Source organism: Leucoraja erinacea, chromosome 2, assembly GCF_028641065.1.
Source record: "Leucoraja erinacea ecotype New England chromosome 2, Leri_hhj_1, whole genome shotgun sequence".
NCBI classification, from domain to species: Eukaryota; Metazoa; Chordata; class Chondrichthyes; order Rajiformes; family Rajidae; genus Leucoraja; species Leucoraja erinaceus.
The window spans coordinates 111,857,311-111,883,731 of record NC_073378.1 but is presented as its reverse complement, the minus strand read 5'-3'; the positions used below and the strand labels follow the sequence as shown (position 1 = coordinate 111,883,731).

Genomic DNA, 26,421 nt, shown 5'->3' with positions numbered 1-26,421 from the left:
GGCCCACCGAATCCATGCCCACCTGCGATCCCCTTACACCAGTTCTATCCTACATCCTAGGGACAATTAACAGGATCCATTTAATGTAATTTTTTGTTTTTAGTTTATTGGACTTTTTTGTTTTGTTTATTATGTTATCTATTGAGTACTGTGTTTACTGACCTCTTATGATGGAGTAAGTAAAAAAATAATTGTTCCATTTTCGGCACATATGACACTTAAACACTCTTGAAACGTCTCTCTTGTTTCTTGACACAATCTGCCCTCAATCCAACCCAACACAATGTGCTGTCAATCCAGGCAAAAATCACACAATCTGCCCTTAATTGTCCAATACAACCTGCCCTCAATCTTACCCAACACAATCTCTCAACCTTCTCCCTATTTCACAGTTTACTTCATGGATTGTCGAATTGCCCAGGCAACTAGAGCAACAAAACATCCTGCTGGAGGAACTCATTGGGCCCAAATGCTCCAGGTTCCAGCATCTGCATGTTTGAAGCTCCCTCAGATTCCAGCATCTACAGTCTCCCGTGTGCGCAGATGACTGTGCTTGGTTCTGACCGGTGTGCCAGATCCGTAGCTTCACCCAGAGACTCTTTGCAGGGAAGAGAGATACTGTCCCCATGATTCTCAACTTGGTAACTCCGCAAGGGGCCTGTAGTATCTGGCCCAACTACAGGCCATGCGTATCTTTCTCTCCTTTCCTTGACATTTACTGTGACAGGACCATCGGATATCAAGGACCCCTATCATCCATCACACCACATCTTCTCCATTCTGCCATCTGGGATGAGGTACAGGAGCATCAGCTGCAAAACCAGCAGGATGCGACACAGCTTCTTCCCACAGGCAATAAGACTGGTTAACGGACTGTGTCCCCTCTCCATATATCATACACCAACACATCTAGGCACCTGTCAAAGCCAAGCCACTGTTCGGTCTGAATGTCTGTTTTTATTTCAATTTTTAGGCCTATTTTAGATATGGTCATTTTAATTTTTAAAGCTATATGTATTTATTCTGTTTTTATTAACCGCACTGATGGGAACTGATTGAGAAACAATATTTTTGTTTAATCTGTGTAAGTACTCAGTGAAAATGACATTAAAGTATCCATGTGCCAAAATGGGCCTCACATTGCACAGCATTTGATTGATTTTTTTTTAAATGTTCCCCCTCTCAAAGGAGCTGGCTTATCTTCAAGCTATATTGGCAGCAAATAAAGGCAGAGGACCAAAAGTGATCGTCAAGTTCTTGAACCAGGCTGTGGACATTCACTTCACCTCGCTGCAGGACTTTCCTCTCAGTGTGGAGTACTTTGAGAAGCTCAACCCTGAGTTCCTGCTGGACATTGTAAAGAAGCTTCTATCCCTCTGTCCTGACCAGGTGAGAATTGTGGGAACACACAAGGAGATTATAAACATTTCTGTGGCATTTAGTGCTGCTGACAAGACTGTGATTTGTTGTCTACTCCCAGTCACCTTGCGAAGGTGGGTGGCGAGTCGCCACCTCAAACCACAGCCGTCCTTCTGATGAAAAAGGACGCCCCACCCCCATATCACTCTGCTGGATCGACTGTTCCAGAATTTAGATCCAGCACCAGTGAAGGACCAGTTATGTATCTCCAGGTTAGGGTGGTGTGAGCTGTGAAGGTGACCCTGGAGTCAGAGCTGTTCTCTCATGCACCTGCTCTCCCAGATGATGGAGGTCATGAATTTTGGAAATGCTGCTGAAGAACCCCTGTGAGTTGCTACGCTCAGCAAATCCTTGTGGGTACACAGACCGTGGTAGTGCCTGGGCGGAGATGCTGGATGGATATTTAGACTTGCAGCTGAATTGTCTCTACATTAAAGAACATAAAATAGTACAGCACAAGAACAGGCCCTTTGGCCCACCCTCTGTGCCCAGCATGATGCCATGACTAATTCTTATCTGCCTGCATATAACCCATATCCCTCCATATCCACAAACATAGAAACATAGAAAATAGGTGCAGGAGGAGGCCATTCGGCCCTTTGAGCCAGCACCGCCATTCATTGTGATCATGGCTGACCTATCCACAAACCTATCCAAAAGTCTCTTAAATGCCACTATTGTAATACTTCCACCAGCACCCTCGGCAGCGCATTACAGGTACACACAACCCTCTGTGTAAAAAAAAAAAAAATGCCCCACAGATTCCCTTTAAACTTTGACAATCTCACCTTAAAGCTATGCCTTCTAGTATTTGATTTTTCCATGCCGGGGGAAAAAGGTTCTGACTGTCTACCCTATCCCTGCCTCTCATTATTTTATATACTTCTATCAGATCTCCCCGCAACCTCCAACGTTCGAAAGAAAATAATCCAAGTCTGTCCAACCTCTCCCTGTAGCTAGTAGTCCCAAATCCAGGCATCGTTCTGGTAAACGCCCTCTGTACCCATTCCAAGAGGGTGTTACATGTCAGAGAATGGAATGTATTTAACAGTCTAAGTATTGTTCATTTCACTTTTTATTATGTGCTAAGTTGCTGGCAGGATTTGATGAAAGAAGTTGGGAGATGATGTTATATAAAACGTTGGTGAGGCTGCATTTATAGAGTATTGTGTTTAGTTCTGGGCACTGTGTTATACAAAAAATGTTGTGAATTTGGAAAGGGTACTGAGAAGATTTACTAGGATGTTGCCTGGACTCGAGGGCCTAAGCTATAGGGAGAGGTTGAGCAGGCTGGGATTCTATTTGGAGCGCAGGTGGATGAGAGGCGATCTAATAGAGGTGCATAAAATCATGAGAGGAATATATCGGGTAGATGCACAGAGTCTCTTGCCTAGAGTAGGGGAATCGAGAACCAGAGGACATAGGTTTAAGGTGAAGGAGGACAGATTTAATGACCAACATGACTCATTCATACCAGTCTCACCTGCCTGCGTCTGTGGCCATATCCCTCTAAACATGTCCCATCCATGTACTTGTATAAATGTTTCTTAAATGTTGCGATAGTACCTGCTTCAACTACCTCCTCTGGCAGCTCGTTCCATACATCCACCCCCTTTGTGTGAAAAAGTCACCCCTCAGGTTTTATTAAATCATTCCCTTCTCACCTTAAACCTATGTCCTCTGGTTCTCGATGCGCCTACTCTGGGCAAGAGACTGTGCTTCTACACGATCTATTCCTCGTGATTTTGTGCACAATTTTGTGGGGACATGATATCTCAATTCCTCTGCTCATTGCTCTGCTCGATGAGTCAAGTGTGCCAAATGCCACCTTCACCACCTGTCCACCTGTGCTCTCATCAGAATCGATGCCATTAGCCCCCATTGCTGTAGTTACCATTTATTAGTGATGGCAGAGTCTGTCTTTAAATCTGTTAGGGCTGGCACATTGGCATAGAGCCACTGCCTCCCAACTCCAGCAGTCTGGGTTTGATCCTTATCCTAGTGCTCTGTAATCAGATATTTCTACATTCTCCCTGTGACCCCGAGAGCTCTCCCAAGGTGCTCCAGTTTACTCCCACGTGGCCTGGAAGGTTCATTGACCAGTGCAAAATTGTCCCCAGGTTAGTTTAGTTTAGTTTTGAGATACAGAGCGAAAACAGTCTCTTGGTTCCACTGAGTCCGCGCCGATCATCGATCGCTTCGTACACTGGCACCATCCTACACATTAGGGACAATTTTCATTTTTACCAAAGCCAATTAACCTACAACCCTGTACGTCTTTGGAGCGTAGGAGAAAACTGGAGCACTTAGAGAAAAACCCGCCTGACCACGGGGGGAATGTACAAACTCCGTATAGACAGCACCCGTAATCACGATCGAACCCGAGTTTCTGGCACTAAGGCAGCAACTCTACCGCTGCATCACCTTGCTGCACCTCGTGAAGTTGGGAATGTTGGGAGAATGGGTTGTGGGAAAAATCAATGGGGGAAATAACATTGCTCTATAAGTTGACATAGACTCGATGGGCTGAATGGCCCTCTATGTCGTAAGGTCATATCAAGTATAATGTGAATTAAGTCACGATTGCTCTTCACAGTCTGTTTTGCAAGGACAACCTCTTTCTCCTCTGCTAAGACAGTCTGCCATGATATTGGAGCCAGTGTTCAAGGTAGCTCCTGGGATTAAGCAGGTTCTGTACATAATGGCCCAAATTAGATACCTCTCAGGTAAGAACAATTTTGGTCAAGGATATATTATTAATTTTTAAAAATAATTTCTCGCTCTGACCATGATATACACTTGGCTAAAACAAATGCATTTCTCATTCCTCCTAAGACAGACAGAAAATGCTGGAGTAACACAGCGGGTCAGGCAGCAACTCTGGTGAAAAGGAATAGGTGACGTTTTAGGCTCATTCTTCCTGGCAGTTTCTAATGGCATCAACAGACCAATTCTTCCTGGCCGTTTCTAATGGCATTAAGAGTGCTACAGAGGTACAGCAGTAAGTGCTGTGACCTCGCAGCCCCAGTGACCTGGGTTTGATCCTGACCTCCGGCACTGTCTGTGCGAAGTTTGTGACTGGGAGGTGGGGAAGGTGGTTGGCACCTGGTTTTTCCATTCTCCTTCCACATCGCAAAGTTAGGAATGTGGTTGCAACAAAGTAGAGTGAGGACAAAAACAGCACTGGAAGACCAGATTTACAAGGATATTGCCAGTGCTTGAGGACCTGAGCAATAAGTGCAGCAGCAGATTTTTATATCGTTCAAGAGATTACTCCATCTCGCCATTAACTCGACTACATGGTTAAGGAGAATGTCGCAATACGCATGTGAGACCTTCAGAGCTTCTACGCAGATAAATCTTCATAACACAGTCTTTTGATTAATAGTTTTTTTATTGTTGAAGACACACTGTAAGATATACATCCAACATACTCCGACATACACTTTAATCTTCGTCAAACTCCAGCATATCGCCTTAAACGTTAGAAAACTCCTCTTGTCTCCGTTAAACGTCACATGGTCGAAGGGTAAACCTTCCCCATGTAAGTCCAAAACTAAACTAAAAACTAAGCTTCTGCGCAAGAAACCTTGCTCCAAACATGCCCTAGACTGTCATAAATCCCACCCACATAATAACGGGCAGTCTAAAATTGAAAGGCCAATGCCATTATTAATGACACCCAAAATAAGCCAATGGCCACTACAATGAGGAGAGGTTGGGCAAGCAAGGACTTTACTCCTTTGAGCGCAGGCGGCTTAGGGGTGATTTTACAGAGGCATATACAATCATGAGTTCATGACAAGTATAGATAGGGTGAAGGTATCAAGAATTAGAAGACAGATTTAAACTCAGAAGGAAAGGATTTTATAGGAATCTGAGGGGGCAACTTTTTCCACAGGTGAGAATATGGAACGAGCTGCCAGAGAAAGTAGTTTAGGCAGGTACAATAACACCCTTTAAAAGATATTTGGACAGGTATGTGAAAAAAAGGAGAGGTTGAGAGAGATATGGACCAAACGTGGGCAAATGGAATTATCCTAGATTGGACATCTTGGTCCACATGGACTGAGATTCTAATTCTGAGGAAAAGAGTGTCCAATCTTGTGCAAAACCTTAATTTGCATTTTAAGAGACAAAGGAAATTAAATGTTTTTTGGATATAGAACAGTACAGCACACAAAGAGGCCCTTTCAGCCCACAACATCTGTGCCGGACATGGTGCCAAGACCAACTCTTATCTGCCTGTACATAACCGAGGGACAGTTTCTTCCCAGCTGTTATCAGGCAACTGAACCATTCTGCCAGAGAGCGGTTTTGAGCTACTACCAATCTCATTAGAGATCCTTGAACTATCTTTATTTGGACTTTACTGGACTTTATCTTGCACATAACGTTATTCCCTTCATCACATATCTGTAGTTGTTTGTAATTATGTATTGTCTTCCCGCTGACTGGTTAACACGGAACAAGCTTCTCACTGCACCTCGGTACAGGTGACAATAAACTAAATTAACATAAACCACATTCCTCTATTCCCACCATATCCATGTGCCTATCCAATAGCCACTTAAACGCTACTATCATACTCGCCCCACCCTCCCCGCCCCCCACCACTGGCATGGCGTTCCAGCACTCACCACCCTCTGCATAAAATAAAATTTGCCCCACACATCTCCTTTAAACTTTGCCCCTCTCACCTTAAAGCTGTTTAAAGGTGTAAACTACCCTATCTCTTCCATGCAGACTTTCCAACCAGCAGGGAGAGTTCATGTAAGGACATGCAGCAGCAAGGGCAGGAAAGTTCACTGCTCCTGAATTTGTTGTCCTGTGAACAACAGAGTCATACAGCAGTTTCACCGCCTTTGGCACTGTGCTGCTGCAACACGTGTAGTGTGGAAGATGTTATTTAGTAATGGCCAATGCAGCAGGTATTTAGTGGGAATGATGATGATAAACTATGACTGGCCGGACAGTCGTTTTCACTCAATGCACGACTGTTGAAAATCTTTGGGATATATAATCAAGAGTGTGTATACCGGTGAACTATTCCCTCTGAGGGGGAACCCAGAACAAGGCCAACACAGTGGTGCAGCTGGTTGAGCCGCTGCCTCTCAGCGCACGTGGACCCGGGTCCGATCCTGACCTCAAGTGCTGTCTGTGGAATTTACACGTTCTCCCTGTGACCGCGTGGGTTTCGGCTGGGTGATCCGGTTTCCTCCCACATCCCAAAGTCATGCAGGTTTGCAGGTTGATTGTCCCTCTGTAAATTGCCCCTTATGCATAGAGTGAGTGGATGTGAAAGGTAGGATAACATAGAACTAGTCTAGTGTGAACAGGTGATTGATGGCCAGAGTGGACTCTGTGGGCAAAAGGACCTGTTTCCATGCTAATACATAAAGTAGTATAACATTTAAACTGCAGCTAAGACATTTGGGAGTGAAACCAGTATGTTCCATCTGCTCTAGTCCCACCAGCCTATGTTTGGCCCATATACCTCCAAAGCTGTCCTATCCATGTACCAAATATTAAAAATTAAAATAAAAAAAGACAATTTCTATTGCATATCAATTTCTATTTGGAAATTGACAAACAATAAGAAAAACTGTCTTGGAAATAAAACACTCGGGAAAAGAAAATGTTGTCTCACCGCTCCACTGTAGGGTGGTTGACTTTTGACTTTTAAGAACACAATCTATCATTTTTCACTGAAGAAGGACACAATGTGCTGAAGTAATTCAGCGGATAATAATAATAATAATAATAATCTTTATTGTCATTGTACAAGACAACAAAATTTTGTTAGAGCAGTCCTCCAGCTGCACAGGAATATGAGTATAAAATACGTTTAAAAAAAGAACTATTAAAAAAATGAGACTATAAACATATAGGAGTATGGGTGGGTGTGTGTGAGAGAGAGGGGGGGAATCAGTGGAGGGGGATAGAGTTCAGTAGTGTCACAGCTCGATGGTAGAAGCTGTTGTTTAGTCTTGTCGTGTGGGCGCTCAGTGTCCTGTATCGTCTTCCTGAGGGCAGGGGGGTGAAGAGGCAGTGTCCAGGGTGTGTGCTGTCTCTAATGATGCCCTTGACCCTCAGGATCAGTCAGCATCTCTGGAGAAAAGGTGATGTTTCGGGTCAGGATCCTTTGTCAGACTGAAAGTAGAGAAAATTCCAGAACAAATCAGGGCCGTCAACAGATGACCTCAGTAAGGGTGGAGCATTGGCTGGGGTGGGAGGAATACAAGGATATGAACCGTGGAACTGGTAAGAAGAGTAGGGTGGGAGAGAGGGAATACAGGAGCTATTTGAAATGAGAGAAATCAACATTTCACCCAGACCTGTCATTTTTCACTGTAGGGGTCCATTGAATTGACAAGCAATCGCTTCTATTGATAATTTTATTGACGGATGTTGCGGGTTGTGGGGAGAAGGCGGGAGAATGGGGTTGAGAGGGAAAGTGAGATCAATCATGATTGAATGGTGGTGTAGACTTGATGGGCTAAATGGCCTAATTCTGCTCCGATCACATATGAACTAATGAATCCATTAAACTATGTGACAATGTATTTTAAGCTAGCAGTAACAAAAATAAATTTGCAGCTATTAAAAAAGACCTGCGGGAGAAAAAACATTGTTATTGCAAGTAGTAAGTAGAGTAGCTGCCTCATAGCGCCAGAGACCTGGTTTCGATCCTGACTATAGGTGCTGCCTGCGTGGAGTTTGCACGTTCCCCTTGTGACCACGTGGGTTTTCTCTCGGTGCTCTGCTTTCATCCTACATTCCAAAGACGTGCAGGTTTGCAGGTTAATTGGCTTCTGTAAATTGCCCCTAGTCTGTAGGATGCAGAAGTGGGAAAACAAAGAACTAATGTACGGGGCGGGCGATCGATGGTTGGCATAAACTCAGTAGTCTGAAGGGCATGTTTCCACGCCGTATCTCTAAACTAAACTAAACTCAGCAGATTGGGCAGCATCTATGGAGAGAGAACTCTGATAATGTTGCAGGTCCTCCTTTAGAAGATCCAGCGGTGTGGTGCTAGACTTAGACAAAGCGAGATTTGAATTGATGGGTGGACTGTGTGAGCTGAATTCTGTTCCAGTTTGGTATTTCAGGTTAATTCTGTGGCTAGGTCTAACACCTAGGACTATTTTCGCCAGTCACACGGAAAATGGTATCTCCGAGGCAGCGAGTGGTGTAGCAGTAGAGTTGCTGCCGTACAGCGCCAGAGACCCAGATTCAACCGTGACTGCGAGTGTTGTCTGTACAGAGTTTGCACGTTCTCCCTGTGGCCACGTGGGTTTCCCCGGGTGCTCTGGTTTCCTTCCACGCTCCAAAGACTTGCAGGTTTGTAGGTTAATTGGCTTCAGTAATAAAAAAATTGTAAATTGCCTCTCATGCGTAGTAGGGTAGTGCTCGTGTACAGGGCGATTGATGGTCGTTGCAGACTCGATGGGCCGAAGGGCTTCATTTCACGCTGTATCTCTAAAGTAAAGGTTTATAGACACAGAAAAAAGTTGGTTTAATCTCCACTGTTCTTCATCCCGCACAGGTAACCTGAACACAGCACAGGCTATTCTGCATCCATATCTCCAGGTGAACCCCACTTTTGCTGATGGCCACCTGCTCATGTCTCAGATATACCTGTCCCAGGGCAATTACAAAGAGTGTTCCCACTCTCTGGAACTGGGACTCAGCTACAACTTCCAGGTGAGAATGATGTCATTGGGCTCAAAGGGACCGAAAGGGGAAACTCCAGAAATCTGCTAGAAATCTTAAATTAAGACAAAGAATGCTGGAAATACTCATGGAGCGTTTTGCATCTTGGTTAGCTACTGGTGACATATTACAAGGTTGGAGCAATAGAGCTGTAGAATCATACAGTGTGGAAACAGCCCTACAGACCACCTTGTCCACACTGACCAACATGTCCCATCTACACTAGTCCCACCTGCCTGTGTTTGGCCCATATCCCTCTAAACCAATCCTATCCATGTACCTGTCAAAATGTTTCTTAAACGTTGTAATAGTACCTGCCTCAACTACCTGTCACGGCAAGTCGTTCTGTACACCCACCATCCCTTGTGTAAAAAAAAAAAAAAGTTACCCCTCGGGTTCATATTTAATCTTTCCCCCCCTCACTTTATATCTATGTCATCTGGTTCTCAATTCACTACTCTTGGCAAGATACTCTGCGTTTACCCAATCTATTCATTTCACGATAGACACAAAATGCTGTAGTAACTCAGCGGGACCGCAGCATCTCTGGAGATAAGGAATGGCTGATGGTTCCAACCTGTTCCTACCTACAGGTACACGTACACGTCCAACCTCATCTACTGTATCCGCTGTTCCAGGTGTGGACTCGGCGAGACCAAGCGCAGGCTCGGCAAACGTTTTGCTGAACACCTCCGCTCAGTCCACCTAAACCTACCTGATGTCCCAGTTGCTCACCACTTTAACTCCCCCACACATTCTACACACTGACCTTTCTTTCCTGGGCCTCCGCCATTGTCAGAGTGAGGTCCAGCGCAAATTGGAGGAATAGCACCTCTTCGATTGAAACCACCATCTGCAGTTCCTTCCTACACTATTAATTTCATGATTTTGTACAAAAAATGCATTAAGAATGAGCCAGGAATCACCAGGCTGCTGAACCTTAGATCAACAATGGGGAAATGACTAGAAAAAACTCCAAGGCACAGGATTTATGTTATTTTTATGTTCACATGGGGAGGGAAGGGCTGATTATGAGGAATTTACATGGTTTTGTGCAGGGGATATGTTACATAGATTCAAGGATCGGACTAGTAGAACAGAAACCAGGCACACTCGTCTGTTAAGTTACAAATCAGTTTTATTGGCACGAGAGAGAACAAAAAGAATACCTATCTCAGTATGCGCGGGGGCCTGTCTTACAGCAGCTCACCTCCCTCCTATCCTCTCTCTCTCTCTTGGCCTCCGTCCACAATGCTGATCGCAACCCAGCCTGTCGGTGAACCCCTCTCGTCAAGAACTACCTTGTGGCTTACTGGCGCCTGCCTTTATACAGGCAGAAAACAGTTATTGAAATGACCGCTGATAAGTCCTGGCCAATAGCACTGTTTCCAAATAAATTCAAACTACAACCAATGGGAGGGGACTGCATCCGAGGAAACCCCCCCCCCCCCCGGAAACAAAGCGCTAACAGCTGCAGACTGGCGCGTAAAGGTAATACACACGGCACTGCTGGTTTGGCGCCCGTTTTAAACAAACTGTCAAGCGCATGGGAATTTAACAAAGCTGTCGACTGGCGCTCTATGGGTTCTAAATATATACACAACGCTATGGGCACTGCTGGATTTTTGGCGCGTCAAAAGACTGTTTTTAAACAGCGCTGTCTCACAAAATCTTACGCGCATGGGAAATTGATGAAGGTTTAACATGGATTGCATGGGTTTTTTTGCAAAGTGTTTGCAAAGACCTACATGGTAACTGATCTGGAAGGTTAGGACACCGGAGGTTCAAGGCTTCGGCATTTTGGATAAATAGGCAGAGAGCAGTACCTTCATCTTAGAGCTATGAAAACAGGCCCTTTAAACATGAGCGCTATGGGATTTCACATCCACTCCCTACACAATTGGAGCAATTATACAGTCAAACCAGGACAGGACCTTCACAATGAATAATGGGGTGGTCAAGAAGGTTTTCGGTACATTGGCCTTCATCAGAGTATTGAGCAAAGAAATTGGGATGTTATGCTACAGTTGTACAACACAGTGGCGAGGCCGCATTTGTGTTCAGTTTTGTTCATTAAACTGGAAAGGGTGCAGAGAAAATTTTGAGAGGATGCTGCAGCCGGCCTTGGAGGTGCTGGAGGCATTACCCCGGTTCACCCTCCTACCAGATCTTGCTCCTCGCGTCCAACGTCTCCAGCTCCATTCCGGTTACGCCATCATGTGTCTTTGGTCCGCTGGTTCCTGGTCCGCTGAGCCTTTGGATGGGCCATGCTCACCAACAAACCTTCAGGTGCGTCCCGCCAACCGATGAGCCTTGGGGCCGGTTCTCCATTACCCTCTACCAAACTACAATAGTTACACAAGAGTATTATTTTTTGACGGGTCAGATAGGGTGTTATAGTAACTAAGGTACACCCTTCTGGAGAAACTCAGCGGGTGCGCGCTGACTATCGATCGAACCTATAGTACCATGTTCAAAATTTTGAGATTTCCAAAAATCAAGTCCATTTACCCACAAAAGGAGCAATAATTATGACAGTCAAATTCACTTTCATATCTCAAGTATTTCAAAGTTATGGCTAATAATACTCTGAAATTAGCATCTTGTTCCCTATTGATTTTCGGTACATTTCTTAAGGAAAGATTAACATTTTTAAATAGCCTAATTGAGCAAAGAAATTGGGAATAATTTATGCTACATTTTTATATCTAATTTACAGTGGCGAGGCCGCAAATGGAAGGAATTTAGTGTTCATTGCTGTAAATAAATGCCCATTTGGAATCGGGTGGGTTCATGTGAACGCGAAGTTTAGAACGTTGACATCGCGCTTTTAGTGCCCTCAAATGCCGAGATGCTGCGGGATATAAAAGCCGAACCTCGGAGGTGCTGGAGGGCATATATTATGCCCCATTTAATGTAAAAATAACCCTCCTACCAGATCTTGCTCCTCGCGTCCAACGTCTCCAGCAGTAATTTTAAAACTATTTACGCCGTCCCATGTGTCTTTGGGTGGGTTCCTGGTCCGCTGAGCCTTTGGATGGGCCATGCTCACCAACAAACCTTCAGGTGCGTCCCGCCAACCGATGAGCCTTGGGGCCGGTTCTCCATTACACTCTACCAAACTACAATAGTCACACAGAGTATTAATTTTGAAGGGTCAGATAGGGTGTTATAGTAACTAATTGTGGTTGTTATGTGATGTTATAATATGCCTTCGAAAACTAATAGATCTTGTGTAGCAAAGCATAGGATTGTATGCTAGGTGTAGTTTGACAACTGCCTAAATTTATGTCCATTTAATTGATACTGTTGCAGGTTAGAGATCATCCAACCTACCACTTGATTAAAGCCAGAGCACTGAAGAGGATGGGCAACATTGGGGAAGCAGTAACTGTATTAAAAACAGCCATTGGTCTGCCGGGAGTGAGGAATTATTCCAATGTAAAGGGCAAAGAGTCATTGGCTGACATCAGTATAAGCAACTGTGTCTCTGTATATCTGGAGTTGGCAGTGGCTTTACAATTGAATGGCGAGCAGGTACTCCCACCTAGACACTACTTAGGGCGGGGTAGCGGTAGAGCTACTGCCTTACAGCACCAGAGACCCGGGTTCAATCCTGACTACGGATGCTTGTCTGTACGGAGTTTGTATCTTGTCCCTGTGACCTGCGTGGGTTTTCTCCGAGACCTTCGGGTTTCCTCCCACACTCCAAAGACTTGCAGGTTTGTAGGTTAATTGGCTTGGTATAAATGTAAAATTGTCCCCAGTGTGTGGGATAGTGTTAATGGGCGGGGATCGCTGGTCGGAGCGGACTCGGTGGGCTGAAGGGCTGTTTCCGTGCTGTATCTCCAAACTATCTCCAAGCTATTACCCGCCACGCTTTGTCTTCCCTCTCCCCTTTTCCAGTTTTCTTCTCCCACATTTCAAACAATCTGAAGAAGGGACTCGACCCGAAACGTCATCTCTCTGTTCTCCAGCGATGCTGCCTGACCCACTGAGTTACTCCAGCACTTTGTGTCCTTTTGTGTGTTAGCCAGCATCTGCAGTTCTTTGTTTCTACAGTCTGCATTTATGTTCCTTTAACATAATAAAAGAAAAAGCCAGTAAATAAGAATAATTAGAGAGTAGTACAGGACCAAAAGCCCTTCAGCCCATCAAATCCTTGCTGTTGATCAAACATCCGTAAGCAACCTGGCTCTCTGGCACTGTGAAGGAGATGTCGCGTTTTCTATCAAGCCCATCATTGTGACATAGACTTAAATCTGGTGAAGATTGGAAAAAGAGGAATATTCTTTATCAATGTACCGCTGCTGGCAAATTCATTTCACTTGCACTTTATGTGCAATCTGACGAATAAAACTGTATTGTATCGTTGTATTGTGTATTCAAGCATGAGGTGTGAGTAAGAGACTTTGATTCATGTGGAGAAAAAGAATGGTAGAGCTGTTAGGTTGAATGACCTGTTTACATGTTGTAACATGATCCGATTCCACATCTTTCCATGGTAATGTGGATACAAGGAACTGCAGGTGCTGGTTTACAAAAAAAAGAGACAAAGTGCTAGAGAAACTCAGCGAGTCAGGCAGTATCTCTGGAGAACAAGGATAGGTGACATTTCGAGTCGGTAGACAACTTTACTGGGCCTTACTTGACCAAAAATTCAGCCCAACTTCCTTCAACTCACCTGGTTGATTTCAAGGCACGATTATTCCCTCGAGGCAACGTGAGATCAATGATGTATGTTCATGTTTCTCAGTGAGGGAGATTTACAAAGATGTTGCCACAAGTCGAGGGCCTGACCTATAGGGAGAGGTTGAGCAGGTTAGGACTTTATTCTTCGGAGCACAAGAAGATGAGGGGTGATCTTAAAGAGATGTAAAAGATAAGGGGAGGACTAGATAGGGTAAATGCCCAGTCTTTTACCAAGAGTTGGGGAAACATTAATCAGAGGATAAGGTTTAGCTGTGGGGAAAAAATGATTTAATAGGATCCTGGGGGACAACTTTTTTACATATTAGGTAGAAGATGCAAAAGTTTGAAAGTATTTACCATCAGATTAAAGAAAAGCTTCTTCCCCGCTGTTATCAGACTCATCAACAAACCTCTCATGCAATAAGGATGAATTCCCGATCTTCCAATATACCTCGTTACATCACATGCACTTTTCTTCTATCTGCACTTTCTCTGTATCTTCAGCACTATATTCTACATTATGTGAATATATTCCCATTTGCACTATTTGTTATACTCGTGTCTGGTACGTTCAGTCTGGATGGCACGCAAAAATAAAGTTTTTCTCTGTACCCCAGTACATGTGACAATGATAAACCAATACAGGTACCAATATCAATACCAGTTGAGGATGCAAGGCTGAGATGTGTCAGGATGAGGTTGGTGAGCCTTTGCAAATGCACTCAGTGAACAGTACCAATCACTGTCTCAGCAAAGCCACCAGCAAAATCAAGGACGAGACTCACCCCAGTCACTCCCTCTTCTGCTCTCCTCATCAGGCAATAGGTACAGAAAGGTGAAAACACACACCTCCAGATTCAGGGACACTTTCTTCCCAGCTGTTAACAGGCAACTGAACCTCCCTATCACCAACGAGACAGTTTGCCCTGACCTACCATCTACCTCATTGGAGACCCTCGGACTATCTTTACTCGGATATTACTGGACTTTATCTTGCACTAAGCATTATTCCCTTTATCCTGTATCTGTACGTAGTGGATGACTTGTTTACAATCATGTATAGTCTTTCAGATAGCACGCAACAAAAAAGCTTTTCACTGCACTTTTGTGGCAATAAAGTAAACTAAACGAAATTTATGATAAGATTTGTCTTTACACGGAGTGGAAGGTCGGCGTATTATAGCAAGGGTGTGGAGGCTTTGGAGAGGGTACAGAAGTTGTTCCCCAGAATTTTGCCTGGATTAGAGAATACTAAGGAAGGATTTGCTTGGATGGTTTTCTCTGAAGCATTGCAGACTGAGGGGTGAACTGATAGAAATATATAAAAATCTGAGGGGCATAGATAGGTGAGAAAATCAGAATCTTTTTCCCAGGGTGGCAATGTTAAATACTAGAAGGTATAGCTTTAAAGTGAGAGGGGTAATGTTTACACAAAATGTAGTTTTATAACTTAAGATAAGTTTTGTCTCAACACTGAGTGGGAGGTCACCACATTATGGGAAAGATGTGGAGGCTTTGGAGAGGGTACAAAAGATGCTCACCAGAACATTGCCTGGGTTAGAGAGCATTAAAGAGGGGTTTGCCAAACTTGGATTGTTTTCTCTGGAGTATTGCAGACTGAGGGGGGAGACCTGATGGAAGAATATAAAAATTATCTGCACTGCCAAGGGAGATGGTGGAAGCAGAAATTATAGTGGCGTTTAATCAGATGTTACTGAACTTTATCTTGCACTGAACGCTATTCCCTTTATCCTGTACTGTACACTGTGCAGAGCTTGATTGCAATCATGTATAGTCTTTGACAAAAAAGCTTTTCAGTGTACCTTGGTACATGTGACAATAAACTAAACAATCATTGAATTTTCTTTGCAAGCACGAAGCCTTCAAAGTCATGCAAGATGCCATCCGCGAATTTGCTGGAACCACAGAGGAACCTCGCATCACTGTTGCAAATGTCGACTTGTCTCTCAGCAGAGATGACGTTGAAACAGCGTTCAGCATGCTCAGAAGTATCCACCCCAAGCAGCCTTACTACATCAAAGCTCAGGAGAAACTGGCGGAGATCTACCTGCACAAGAAGAAAGACAGACGGCTTTACATCAAATGCTACAAGTATGTAAAAGACTGATCCAGGATTGTAAGAGAATATCTCAATTTTTGGAAACTTGAAACGAGGAAGGCGGCATGAGGCGGCAGGCACGGTGAAGGCACGGTGAATGGGGCGGCACGGCACGGTGAATGGGGCGGCACGGAGAATGGGGCGGCACGGTGAATGGGGCGGCACGGTGAATGGGGCGGCACGGTGAATGGGGCGGCACGGTGAATGGGGCGGCACGGTGAATGGGGCGGCACGGTGAATGGGGCGGCACGGTGAATGGAGCGGCACGGTGAATGGGGCGGCACGGTGAATGGGGCGGCACGGTGTGAATGGGGCGGCACGGTGAATGGGACGGCACGGTGGCACAGCATTAGAGTTGCTGCCTCATAGTGCCAGAGACCCCGGTTTCATCCTGACTACAGGTGCTGTCTGTACAGAGTTTGTATGTTCTCCCTGTGACCACGTGGGTTTTCTCAGGGTGCTCTGGTTCCCTCCCACACACCAAAAACGTACAGGTTTGCAAGTTAATTTGCTTCGATAAAAATTGTAAATAGTCGCAAGTGTGTAGAATTGTGTTAGTGTACGATGATCACTGATCGGCGTGAATTCGGTGAGCCAAAGGGCCTATCTCTAAAATAAACTGAACTAAATGAGGATGTGGATAGGGTGCAGAAGAGGTTTACCAGTATGCTGTGTGGGTTAGGGGATATTAGCTTCAAAGAGGGGTCAGGGAAAGAGCGTTCACCTCGCAGCCCTGTTTCCACCAATCTTTCCACCACCACGCACACGAAGCACAAGACACCATCGTATGCAGATGCCGAGAAGTGTGTTCAGCTCTGGTTGAACAATTTCTATTCTTGTGATGTGGACTCGATAAGAAGAAGCTTCAAAAACAAATTTGGATAGACAATTGTTTCAGGTCAGGATCCTTCTTCAGACTCAAGAAGGGTCTGAGGAAGGGTCCCGACCCGAAATGTCACCTCTCCCGATTAGGTTTAAGGTGAGAGGGGCCAAGTTTAAAGATGTTTTTTTACTGATGGTGATTGGTGCATGGAACGTGCTGTCGGGGTGGCGGTGGAGGCAGATCCATAGTGATGTACAGGAGGCTTTTAGATAGGCACATGGATATGCAGAGAATGGAGGGATATGGATCGTGTGCAGGTAGAAGAGATTAGTTTATCTTGGTATCATGTTCGACACAGTTATTTTAGGCCCAAGGGTCTGTTCCTGTGCTACACTTTCCTATCTCTTCTATAAGACTATAAGACATAGGAATAGATTTAGGCCATTCAGCCCATGAAGTTCACTCCATAATTCAATCATGGCTGATCGATTTTTCCCTATCAATAACCTTTCTCCTAATAATTACTAATTCTAATCATTACTAATCAAGAAGTTATCAATCTCTGCTTGAAAAATACCCAATGACTTGTCCTCCACTGCCGTTTGTGGCAATGAATTCCACAAATTCACCATCCTTCTCATATTCATTCTATGTTGGTTATTAAAGCACAGGGAATCCCGTCCTTTTTTTTTAAGTACAACCATTGAGTACAAAAGCAGGAAAGTTACGTGGAACCTGGTTTAATCACAATTAACTTCATAACCTTTTGTTATATGATTGATTATGGTTGCATGATAATGCTGAAACATGGGTGGGTGCTTCTTGGATTGAGAATGAATCGAGGTGTTTACAATTTAGAAGGTTTAGGCAGAGTGACGTAAGAGAATCTGAAGAGATGATGTTTAAGACACTGGGTGGTTAAGGTGTGGAATGCACAGTGTGAAGGGATACTGGAAACACGTTCAATATAATCATTAAAATAAGACACTGAAATAAGCTATTTGGCCCATCAGGTTTGTGCTAGTCACTAAAGAGCTACCCTTCCTAACCTCTCTCACTAGCACCATACGTGAGCCCAGAGGTCATGTATTCCCAAGTACATTTGCAAGTGCGGGTCCACCACCGATTTTCCCGTAACCGGTGGTCCGGCACCTCCTTTAATCCACACAAAATTACAAGACGCACTTGAAATCCCCCCCCCTGGAAATCCCCCCCCCCCCGAACATGTGGCGCCAAGAACGGGTGAGGGGGCCGACCTTGACTTGATCGGGACTTCCATGGCCAATCGGGAGGGATTGAATTTACCCCCTGTGGCTTGGGCTCTAGAACTCCGGCTTGGCCAGAGCCAGCAGATCCATTATCTTAGCCAGCTTCCAAGTCCAACTTAGCGGGCCAGTATCTCAGTTCTCCTGCAGCCAGGGCGGAGCATTTCGGTACAGTTCGACTCCTCTTGGAGGTCGTGACATCTGTCAGTCCAGCAAAATGGATAATCTGGAAAGGCTGTGGAACCAAGGGTACTTGAAAATCGACGGTGGACTTTTACTTCTCAAATGTAATGAAGGCTTCTGCATCCATCACTCTTTCAGGCAGTGAATTCCACATTCCTATCCGAGCAGAGGAAGTGTTTCCTCATCATCTTCCTTGTTTTTCTACCATTCACTTTGCGATTACCCCTGGTTTTTGGCCTTTCCACCCAGGATCAAAATTGGTCCTTCCTAAGCATTCTACCTAGGCCCGTCATAGTCTTTTGCACCTTAATTAATATATCTCCTAATCCCACTCCATTCCAAGTCTATCACGTCTTTCCTCTGAATTCCAGCTGAAATTCTCCAATCCTGACAACATCCTTATAAATCTCCTCACCCCCTCTGCAATCATAGCTTTCCTGTAATGTGATCACAGCTGATTCTTCATCTAAAGGGACTGCCCAAAACAGAGAAGCGAGTCATAGCTTGGAAACAGGCCCTTCAGCCCAACTCATTCGTGCCAACCAAGATACCCCATCTAAGCAAGTCCATTTGTCTGGGGTTGGTCCATATCTCTCTAAACTTTTCCTATACCTGTACCTGTCCCAAGTATCTTTCAAATGCTTTTATAGAACCTGCCTCAACGACCTCTGTTGCATTGATGAGAAAAGACTCGAGCTGTGGCTTAACCAAAGTTCTATAAAATTGTAGCATGAGCACACTTGTATTCTGTGCCTGAACTCACGTCTTTAGGTGCAGCGGTAGAGTCACTGCCCTACAGTGCCAGAGACTTGGGTTCAATCTTGACTACGGGTGATGTCTGTACGGAGATTGTACGTTCTCCCCGTGACCACATAGGTTTTCCCCAGGTACTCCGGTTTCCTCCCATACTCCAAAGGCATGCAGGTTTTGTAGGTTATTTGGCTTTGTTAAAATGATAAATTGTCTCTGGTGTGTCGGATGGTGCTAGTGTACGCAGATTGATGGTTGGCCTTGGTGGGCTAAAGTTTTAGTCTTGTGTTGAGTTTTATCTGCTTCAAACTACTGAATTCATGCTGTTCCATTTTACAGAGACTTGAGTGAGCAGTTCCCAAATCCGCAGATTACCCTTCTCCTCGGCGATGCATATATCACAGTCCAGGAGGTTAGTCCAAATCCCTACATTGACCACAGGTTGTATCCAGTAATGTGCAGGATGTCCTTCCCTGTCTCTAAATAAAGATTTAGTACTCATTCTAATGGCGGAGAGCAGAAGTTCTTGCATGGCAGGTACCCACAGAGCGGGAAATTTTAATTTAACCTGAGGGCGGCACAGTGGTGTAGCAGTAGACTTCCTATGTTACAGCTTCAGAGACCTGGGTTTAATCCTGACCGCAGGTATATTCTCCTTGTGACCGCGTTGGTTTTCTCCGGGTGTCTCGGTTTTCTCCCACACTCCAAAGATGTGCAGGTTTGAAGGTTGATTAGCTTTGGTAAGGATTGTAAATTGTCCCCAGTGTATAGGATAGTGCTAGTGTACAGGATGGTCGCTGGTTGGAGCCGACTGTTTCCGTGCTGTATCTCGAAAGTCTAAAAGTAAAGCCTAAAGTCTCTCCTGAGAGGGGTGGAAGAACCCGTGGGATCGAGTGAGACACTGGATTTATACCCTTCCCAATATTCAGTGGCTTCAGTGAAGAATAAAACCGAGTTCTGAGTTAAATGGAAAACTTGCCAACTTGCCAACTCACCAACATCCCGAAGTTAAAGTGCCCTCAGTTGAGATGTTAGATACAGGGTAAACTTCCCTCTGTTCTACCCAACAATGCCTTTAAACTGCATCCTCTAAATGTGACCATCTTAACGGTATACTTTTTCCCATTTTCCACTCTGGTACTGTACTACTGCTCGTTAGTGTCAGGGAGAGGTTGAGCAGGCTAGAACTTTATTCCTTGGAGCGCAGGAGGCTGAGGAGTGAACATATAGAGGTGCATAAGATCATGGAGGGAATAGAAAGGGTGAATGCATAGTCTTTTACCCAGGGTAGGGGAATGTAAAAACAGAGGATGTAGGTTTAAAGTGTGAGGGGAAAGATTTAATAGGAATTTGAGGGGCACCATTTTCACACAGAGGATGGTGGATATATTGAATAAGCTGCCAGAGGAGGACGTTGAGGCAAGTACTTAAAAAAAGACATTCAAAGACATTTGCATAGGTACATGGATAGGAAAGGTTTTGAGGGATATGGGCAAATCACGGGCAGGTGGGACATCTTGGTCGGCATGAGCAAGTTAGGCCGAAGGGCCTGTTTCCATGCTGTTTGACTATAAACCAATAACCCTCCATTCATTCAGTGGACACTGTGGCAAAGGTGCTCAAAATATGCTGGGGCTGTGAAGATTGGTTGTCCAATTAGGCAGGGGCAGTCCGGATATGAACCGTGGTCCCTGTGTGTGTAATGCCAGGGTCTAACATGCTTCTCCTGCACCAATCAATTCCTTCTAGATTTTTAAAATAACTACCTAGAATTGACAGTACTAACATGAGCAGCGGCCTTCAGCTCGATGTCTATGTTTCTATGTAGTTTTTGAATGACTGTGTGTTTGGGGGTGGGGGTGGGGGGGGGAGGGAGGGGGAAACTTTTAAATTTTCATCCAGTCTGCCCGTTGTGCTGTGAGCGTTGGAGCGGTGGTGGAGCGCTGCTTTTGCGAAGGCTGCATCCTCTTATCATCTCATTCAGCTTCTCCTTCAATTCACCCCTCTGATTGAATTGTAGAAACATAACACAGATTCTTGGCATATTTATGTTATCATAAATTAGGAATCTTTCACCCTTTCATTGATTGATTGATTGACGAGGTGCTGTCATTCTGCTGAGATTTGAGTTTAGATTATGAATGCAAACAGGTCCTCCAGCCACTGAGCCTACGCCGACCATCGATCATCTGTTCACACTAGTTCTATGTTATCCCACTTTCTCATCCACTCCTTACACACTAGGGGCAATTTACAGAGGCCAATTAACCTGCAAACCCGCATGTCTTTGGGATGTGGGAGGAAAGCAGAGGAAACCCACGCGGTCACGGAGAATGTACTAAACTCGATACAGACACCACCCGAGGCTAGGGTCGAACCCGGGCCTCTGGCGCTGTGAGGCAGCAGCTCCACTACTTGCCTCAAGTTGCAGGAATATCTCGAGAATTGACAGATGAGAAATAAAAATAAGGCGTTGGATGAACTCGGCAAGACAGGCAGCATCTATGGAAGGTATTGGGCCGATGATGTTTTTGTTCGGGAAATGTAGTCTGTGCATTGCCCCTCCACAGATTATGCCTGTCCTGCTGAGTTCTTCCTGCAATTTGTTTTTTGCAAGATTCCAACATCAGCAGTCGCTTGTATCCCCATTAACAGGATAAAGTTAAATATTTTCACCGCAAGTTAAAATAAAGCAAAAAAGGGTAGATCTGTGAGGCTTTGGTTTAGGTAATATTTGGGTTGGGGTGGCACAGCGGTAGAGTTGCTGCCTCACAGCGCCAGAGACCCGGGTTCAATCTTGATCACGGGCGATCTCTGAATGGAGTTTGTACGTTCTCCCTGTGACTGCGTGGGTTTTCTCCAACACTCCAAAGAAGTACCAGTTTATAAGTTTATTGACTTCAGTAAAATTGTAAATTGTTCTGAGTGTGTAGGAAGGTGGGGGTGGTAATTCCTCAAAAATGCTCCTTTCTTCCAGGAATCACATAGGGGGGGGGGGGGGGGGCACAGTGGGGCAGCTGTTCGAGCTGCTGCCTCACAGCTGGCTCTAACAGAGACCTGGGTTTGATCCTGACCTCGAGTGCACACCTTGGTAGAGTGAATAGGTGATTGAAGGTGGGCGTGGGCCGATGGGCCGATGGCCCTGTTTCCGTGCTGTATCTCTAAACTAGTCACCGTGTGCATTGGGAAAATTTTAAATGTAATCCCCCTCATGGTAGCAATGAAACCAGTGGGTCCCCTTCTAGACAAAGCGATTAGGATTAATCAACACCACACCTCAATGTTCAATACTGTTTTATTTTGTCTGAGTGACAGTTTATAATTTACTTTAGCCCGAAAAAGCTATTGAGGTATATGAACAAATCTTGAAGAAGAACCCTCATGATGGACAATTGGTGAGGAAGATTGGCCAAGCTTTAGTTAAAACTCATCACTACACTAAGGTAAGAGACGCTCACACCTCAATGGTGTTTTTATTGCGTCATGTGCAAACGCACAGTGAAATGCTTTTCTTACATACAGTCCAGTAAAGTATTGCATTACCTAAGCACATCTCTCTGGCCCTACACTCATTCCTGGAACACCGGGATAAGAAGGACACTTACGTCAGACTCCTATTCATAGACTACAGATCTGCTTTCAATGCTATTATCCAAGCCAAGCTAATTTCCAAACCTGTGTAACTTGGAGTCAGCACCCCCCCTGTAACTAGATCCTAGACTTCCTGACCAACAGACCACAATATGTGAAGATAGGTGACAAATCATCCTCTACAATAATCCTCAATATTGGTGTCCCGCAAGGATGAGTTCTCAGCCCCCACCCCCCCATACTCCTTGTGCTCCTTGTTTCTTCCCAGCTGGTATCAGGCAACTGAACCATCCTACCAAAAACAAGAGAGCAGTCCTGAGCCACTGTCCACGTCTTTGGAGACACTTGGACTATCTTTAATCGGACTTTACCAGACTTTATCTTGCACTAAACATTATCCTGTATCTGTACACTGTGGACAGCTCAATTGTAATCATGCATAGTCTTTCCTCATTGTATAGCACGCAACAAAAAGCCTTTCACTGTACCTCGGTAAACATGACAATAAACAAAACTATATTAAACTGATCCTCTCACCAGCTAGAGTGCGGTCCTGACCACCCCAACACCTCATTGCAGACCTTTGAACTATCTTTAATGGACTTTATCGTTCTTTATCCTCCACTAAATGTTATACCTTTCATCCTGTGTCTGTACACTTTGGAGGGCTTGATTGATATCATGTTTCCTCTTTTTGTTGACTGGACAGCATGCAACAAAAAGCTTTCACATGATGATGATAATAATAAACTAAATTAAACTGAGGGAATTTCTGTAATATGTTGAAACAAAGCAGCCACTGACAGCTCGAATCACTTGTGATCTGTTCATCTGCAGGCTATTCATTACTTCGAAGCTGCACTAAAAATTGGTGGACAGGACTTCTTGTGTCACGACTTTGCCGAACTCCTCCTGAAACTTAGGTTATTTGAACGGGCAAAGAAAGTTCTCAGACGGGCCCTGGAACACGATTATGGTACGTTGATGCCTCCAGACAGACAAGGCAGTACGAGTTGGAGTAACTCAGTGGGTCAGACAGCATCTCTGTTGAGACCCTTCTTCAGACTGAGAGTCAAGGGTGAGGGAAACTAGAGGTATGAAAAGATTCAGAACAAATCGGAGTCGGCACCAATGGCCAAGGAGCCCACAATGGTCTATTGTTGGCTGTGGAGGAGGTGACAATGAAGGGATATGAACGGTGAAATTAGCAGGATGAATAGGGTGGGGGTGGGATGGAGAGAGAGAGAATGCAAGGGTTATTTGAAATGACTGAAATTAATTTTCATACCGCTGGGTTGTAAGCTGCCCAAGCAAAATATGAGGCCCAGGACAGAAAGGTCAATGTGGGAATGGGAAGGGGAGTTAAAATGTTTGGCAACCAGAAGATCACATAGGCCAAGGTGGACAAGGGTGATGTACTGCGGTGTTTAAGAGTATTACCGCAGTTTGTAACGGCAACAGATAATTAGACATGGTTAGGTCATTGGTCAGCAGCTGAAAGCTTAATGACTGAGAAACATGTCATTGTAGAATAGTTAGAACACAAAGGAGACCATTTAGGCATGCGAGGTTATGTCAATTTGGGCCATCTCGGCAGCCGAAAAGCTTAGTCCCACCTGCCTGACCATGACCCTCCAAACATGCATATCCAATTTATTTTTAAATGATACCAATGAACCTGCCTCCACCACTTCCACTAGAAGCTCATTCCACACCGCTACCACTCTCTGAGTAAAGAAGTTCCCCCCCATGTTACCCCTAAACTTCTGTCCCTTAATTCTGAAGTCATGTCCTCTTGTTTGAATCTTCCCTATTCTCAAAGGGAAAAGCTTGTCCACATCAACTCTGTCTATCCCTCTCATCATTTTAAAGACCTCTATCAAGTCCCCCTTAACCTTCTGCGCTCCAGAGAATAAAGACCTGGATTTACAGATCGGGTAAATGCACACTCTTGCCCAGAGTAGGAGAATCGCGAACTAGAGGACATAGTTGAGGGGAGAAAGATTTAATAGGAACTCGAAGGGTAACTTTTTTTGCACAAAGGGTGGTGGGTGTATGCAATAAGCTGCCGGAGGAGTTAGTCGAGGCATGTACTATTACAACATTTAAGAAACATTTAGACAGATACAGGAATAGGTTAGGTTTAGAGGGATATGGGCCAAACGCAGGCAGGTGCGACTAGTGTAGGTGGGACATGTTGGTCGGTGTAGACAAGTTGGGCCGAAGGGCCTGTTTCCACGCTGTTTGACTCTATGACCTTTGTGCCCACCAAGTGGTTGCCAGCTCCTGGTAGAGCAATCTTATCAGTGAATCCCCGTGTTGTTTCCCTACAATAATTCAACTTGACTTGACGCGTCCAAGTCCCTTTTGAAGGGTAATGACCCATTTTGTTTCCACCAGTGTGTATGATTGGCCTGTACGGCCTGTTTCCATGCTATGCAATTATATGTGGGACATTACACATTGTGACAGTGGGAAGAATCAGCGCGCATTACTCAAATAATAACTTCCTGTTCAATATATCATTTTAGTATCGGCCACCTCTCACAAACAATAAATTCACACCATTCAACATGCAGGTGACATTTGGATTTTCAACATTTTGACTAGCAAGCGTAAAATCCTTAGTGTTGGTGTCATCGAACTACAGGGTGGGGAAGGTGAGATCAAGCAGGAGACGCTGAATAGATGGCGCAAAGAGCATAGTTTGAAGCCCTGGGGATTACAGGGAGGAAGAGGTGGCAAGGGTTCCTCTAATATCTTGGTGTCACAGAACAAGAGATCGCACAATTGTTCAGACCAAAAAAGCAGCAGGAATGCAGAGAAGCAGAAGAATGTGCAGGATCTGATTAGTATTTAAATGAGAGAAGCTGTCCACTGTGATGTCCATGTAATAAAGACCACTAGGTGTCAGGAAGACACTACTGAGAGTATTTTTTATCTGATGTATGTATGTATATGGCTGTCATTTAAGATCTCATTGATATTCAGTAATAAGACAAGCAGGTTATTTTCGACACTTACAGCTATAATTTTATTGTATTGCAGTCAGCGATTTAGGTGCCATGGTGAATGATGTCAAATACTTGATGCTCCTGTCTAGGATCTTCACCAGGACTCATGAAATAGAGGAAGCAGTAAAAACTTTAAACAAGGTGAGGGAGTCACAGAGAGTGGATGAACTGAAAAAAACACAAGCGGGCCCAGACACCTAGTTTAGTTTAGTGTAGAGATACAGTGCGGAAACAGGCTCTTCAGCCCACTGAGTCCGCCCCGACCAGTGATAGTACTCTAGCACTATCCTGCACTTTTGGGACAATTTAGTCTTTAACGAAACCAAGTAACCTACAAACCTGTGCGTCTTAGGAGTGTGGGAGGAACCCCACGTGGTCACAGGGAGAAAGTACAAACTCCGTACAGACAGCACCCGTAGTCAGGATCAAACCAGAGTTATAAAATTGGGTCTGGCACTATAATGCCCCTGTTCCACTTAGGAAACCTGAATGGAAACCTCTAGAGCAGTGGTTCCCAATGTGGGGCGTACGCCCCACAGGGGGGCAATTTGATTTTTAAGGGGGGCAATTTCCACCTAATGTTTTTTTCTTTTTTTTTTTTACAATTTTTTAGTAATTTCTTGCTCAGAACTTTAACTGTCTTTTGTTTATTTCATTTTTCTTTTTCATGGATGCCATGTTCTTTTGAAGCTTGTTTAAACCAAGGTATTGCCGTTTTAAGCTTCTTCAGCTGAAACGGAGTTCACTTTTTAAATGATAAGAATTATATATCACCATATGGGGGGGGGCATCAGGATTTTACAGGTGATTAGGTGGGGCATGGCCAAAAAAAGGTTGGGAACCACTGCT

At 44.6% G+C, this 26,421-nt stretch overlaps 1 protein-coding gene across 1 annotated transcript in view; it reads left to right on the top strand.

Moving 5' to 3' along the window:
• The window catches only part of LOC129706013 (tetratricopeptide repeat protein 21B-like), a 78,507-nt gene that overhangs the window by 27,322 nt on the left and 24,764 nt on the right, over positions 1 to 26,421 (top strand). Inside the window, exons 12-20 of the mRNA XM_055649982.1 lie at positions 1,189 to 1,389; positions 4,016 to 4,145; positions 8,969 to 9,126; positions 12,451 to 12,672; positions 15,701 to 15,939; positions 19,307 to 19,379; positions 22,300 to 22,410; positions 23,396 to 23,534; positions 25,607 to 25,713. Of these exons, the coding sequence (XP_055505957.1) occupies positions 1,189 to 1,389; positions 4,016 to 4,145; positions 8,969 to 9,126; positions 12,451 to 12,672; positions 15,701 to 15,939; positions 19,307 to 19,379; positions 22,300 to 22,410; positions 23,396 to 23,534; positions 25,607 to 25,713 (1,380 nt within the window). The remainder of the gene's footprint in view (positions 1 to 1,188; positions 1,390 to 4,015; positions 4,146 to 8,968; positions 9,127 to 12,450; positions 12,673 to 15,700; positions 15,940 to 19,306; positions 19,380 to 22,299; positions 22,411 to 23,395; positions 23,535 to 25,606; positions 25,714 to 26,421) is intronic.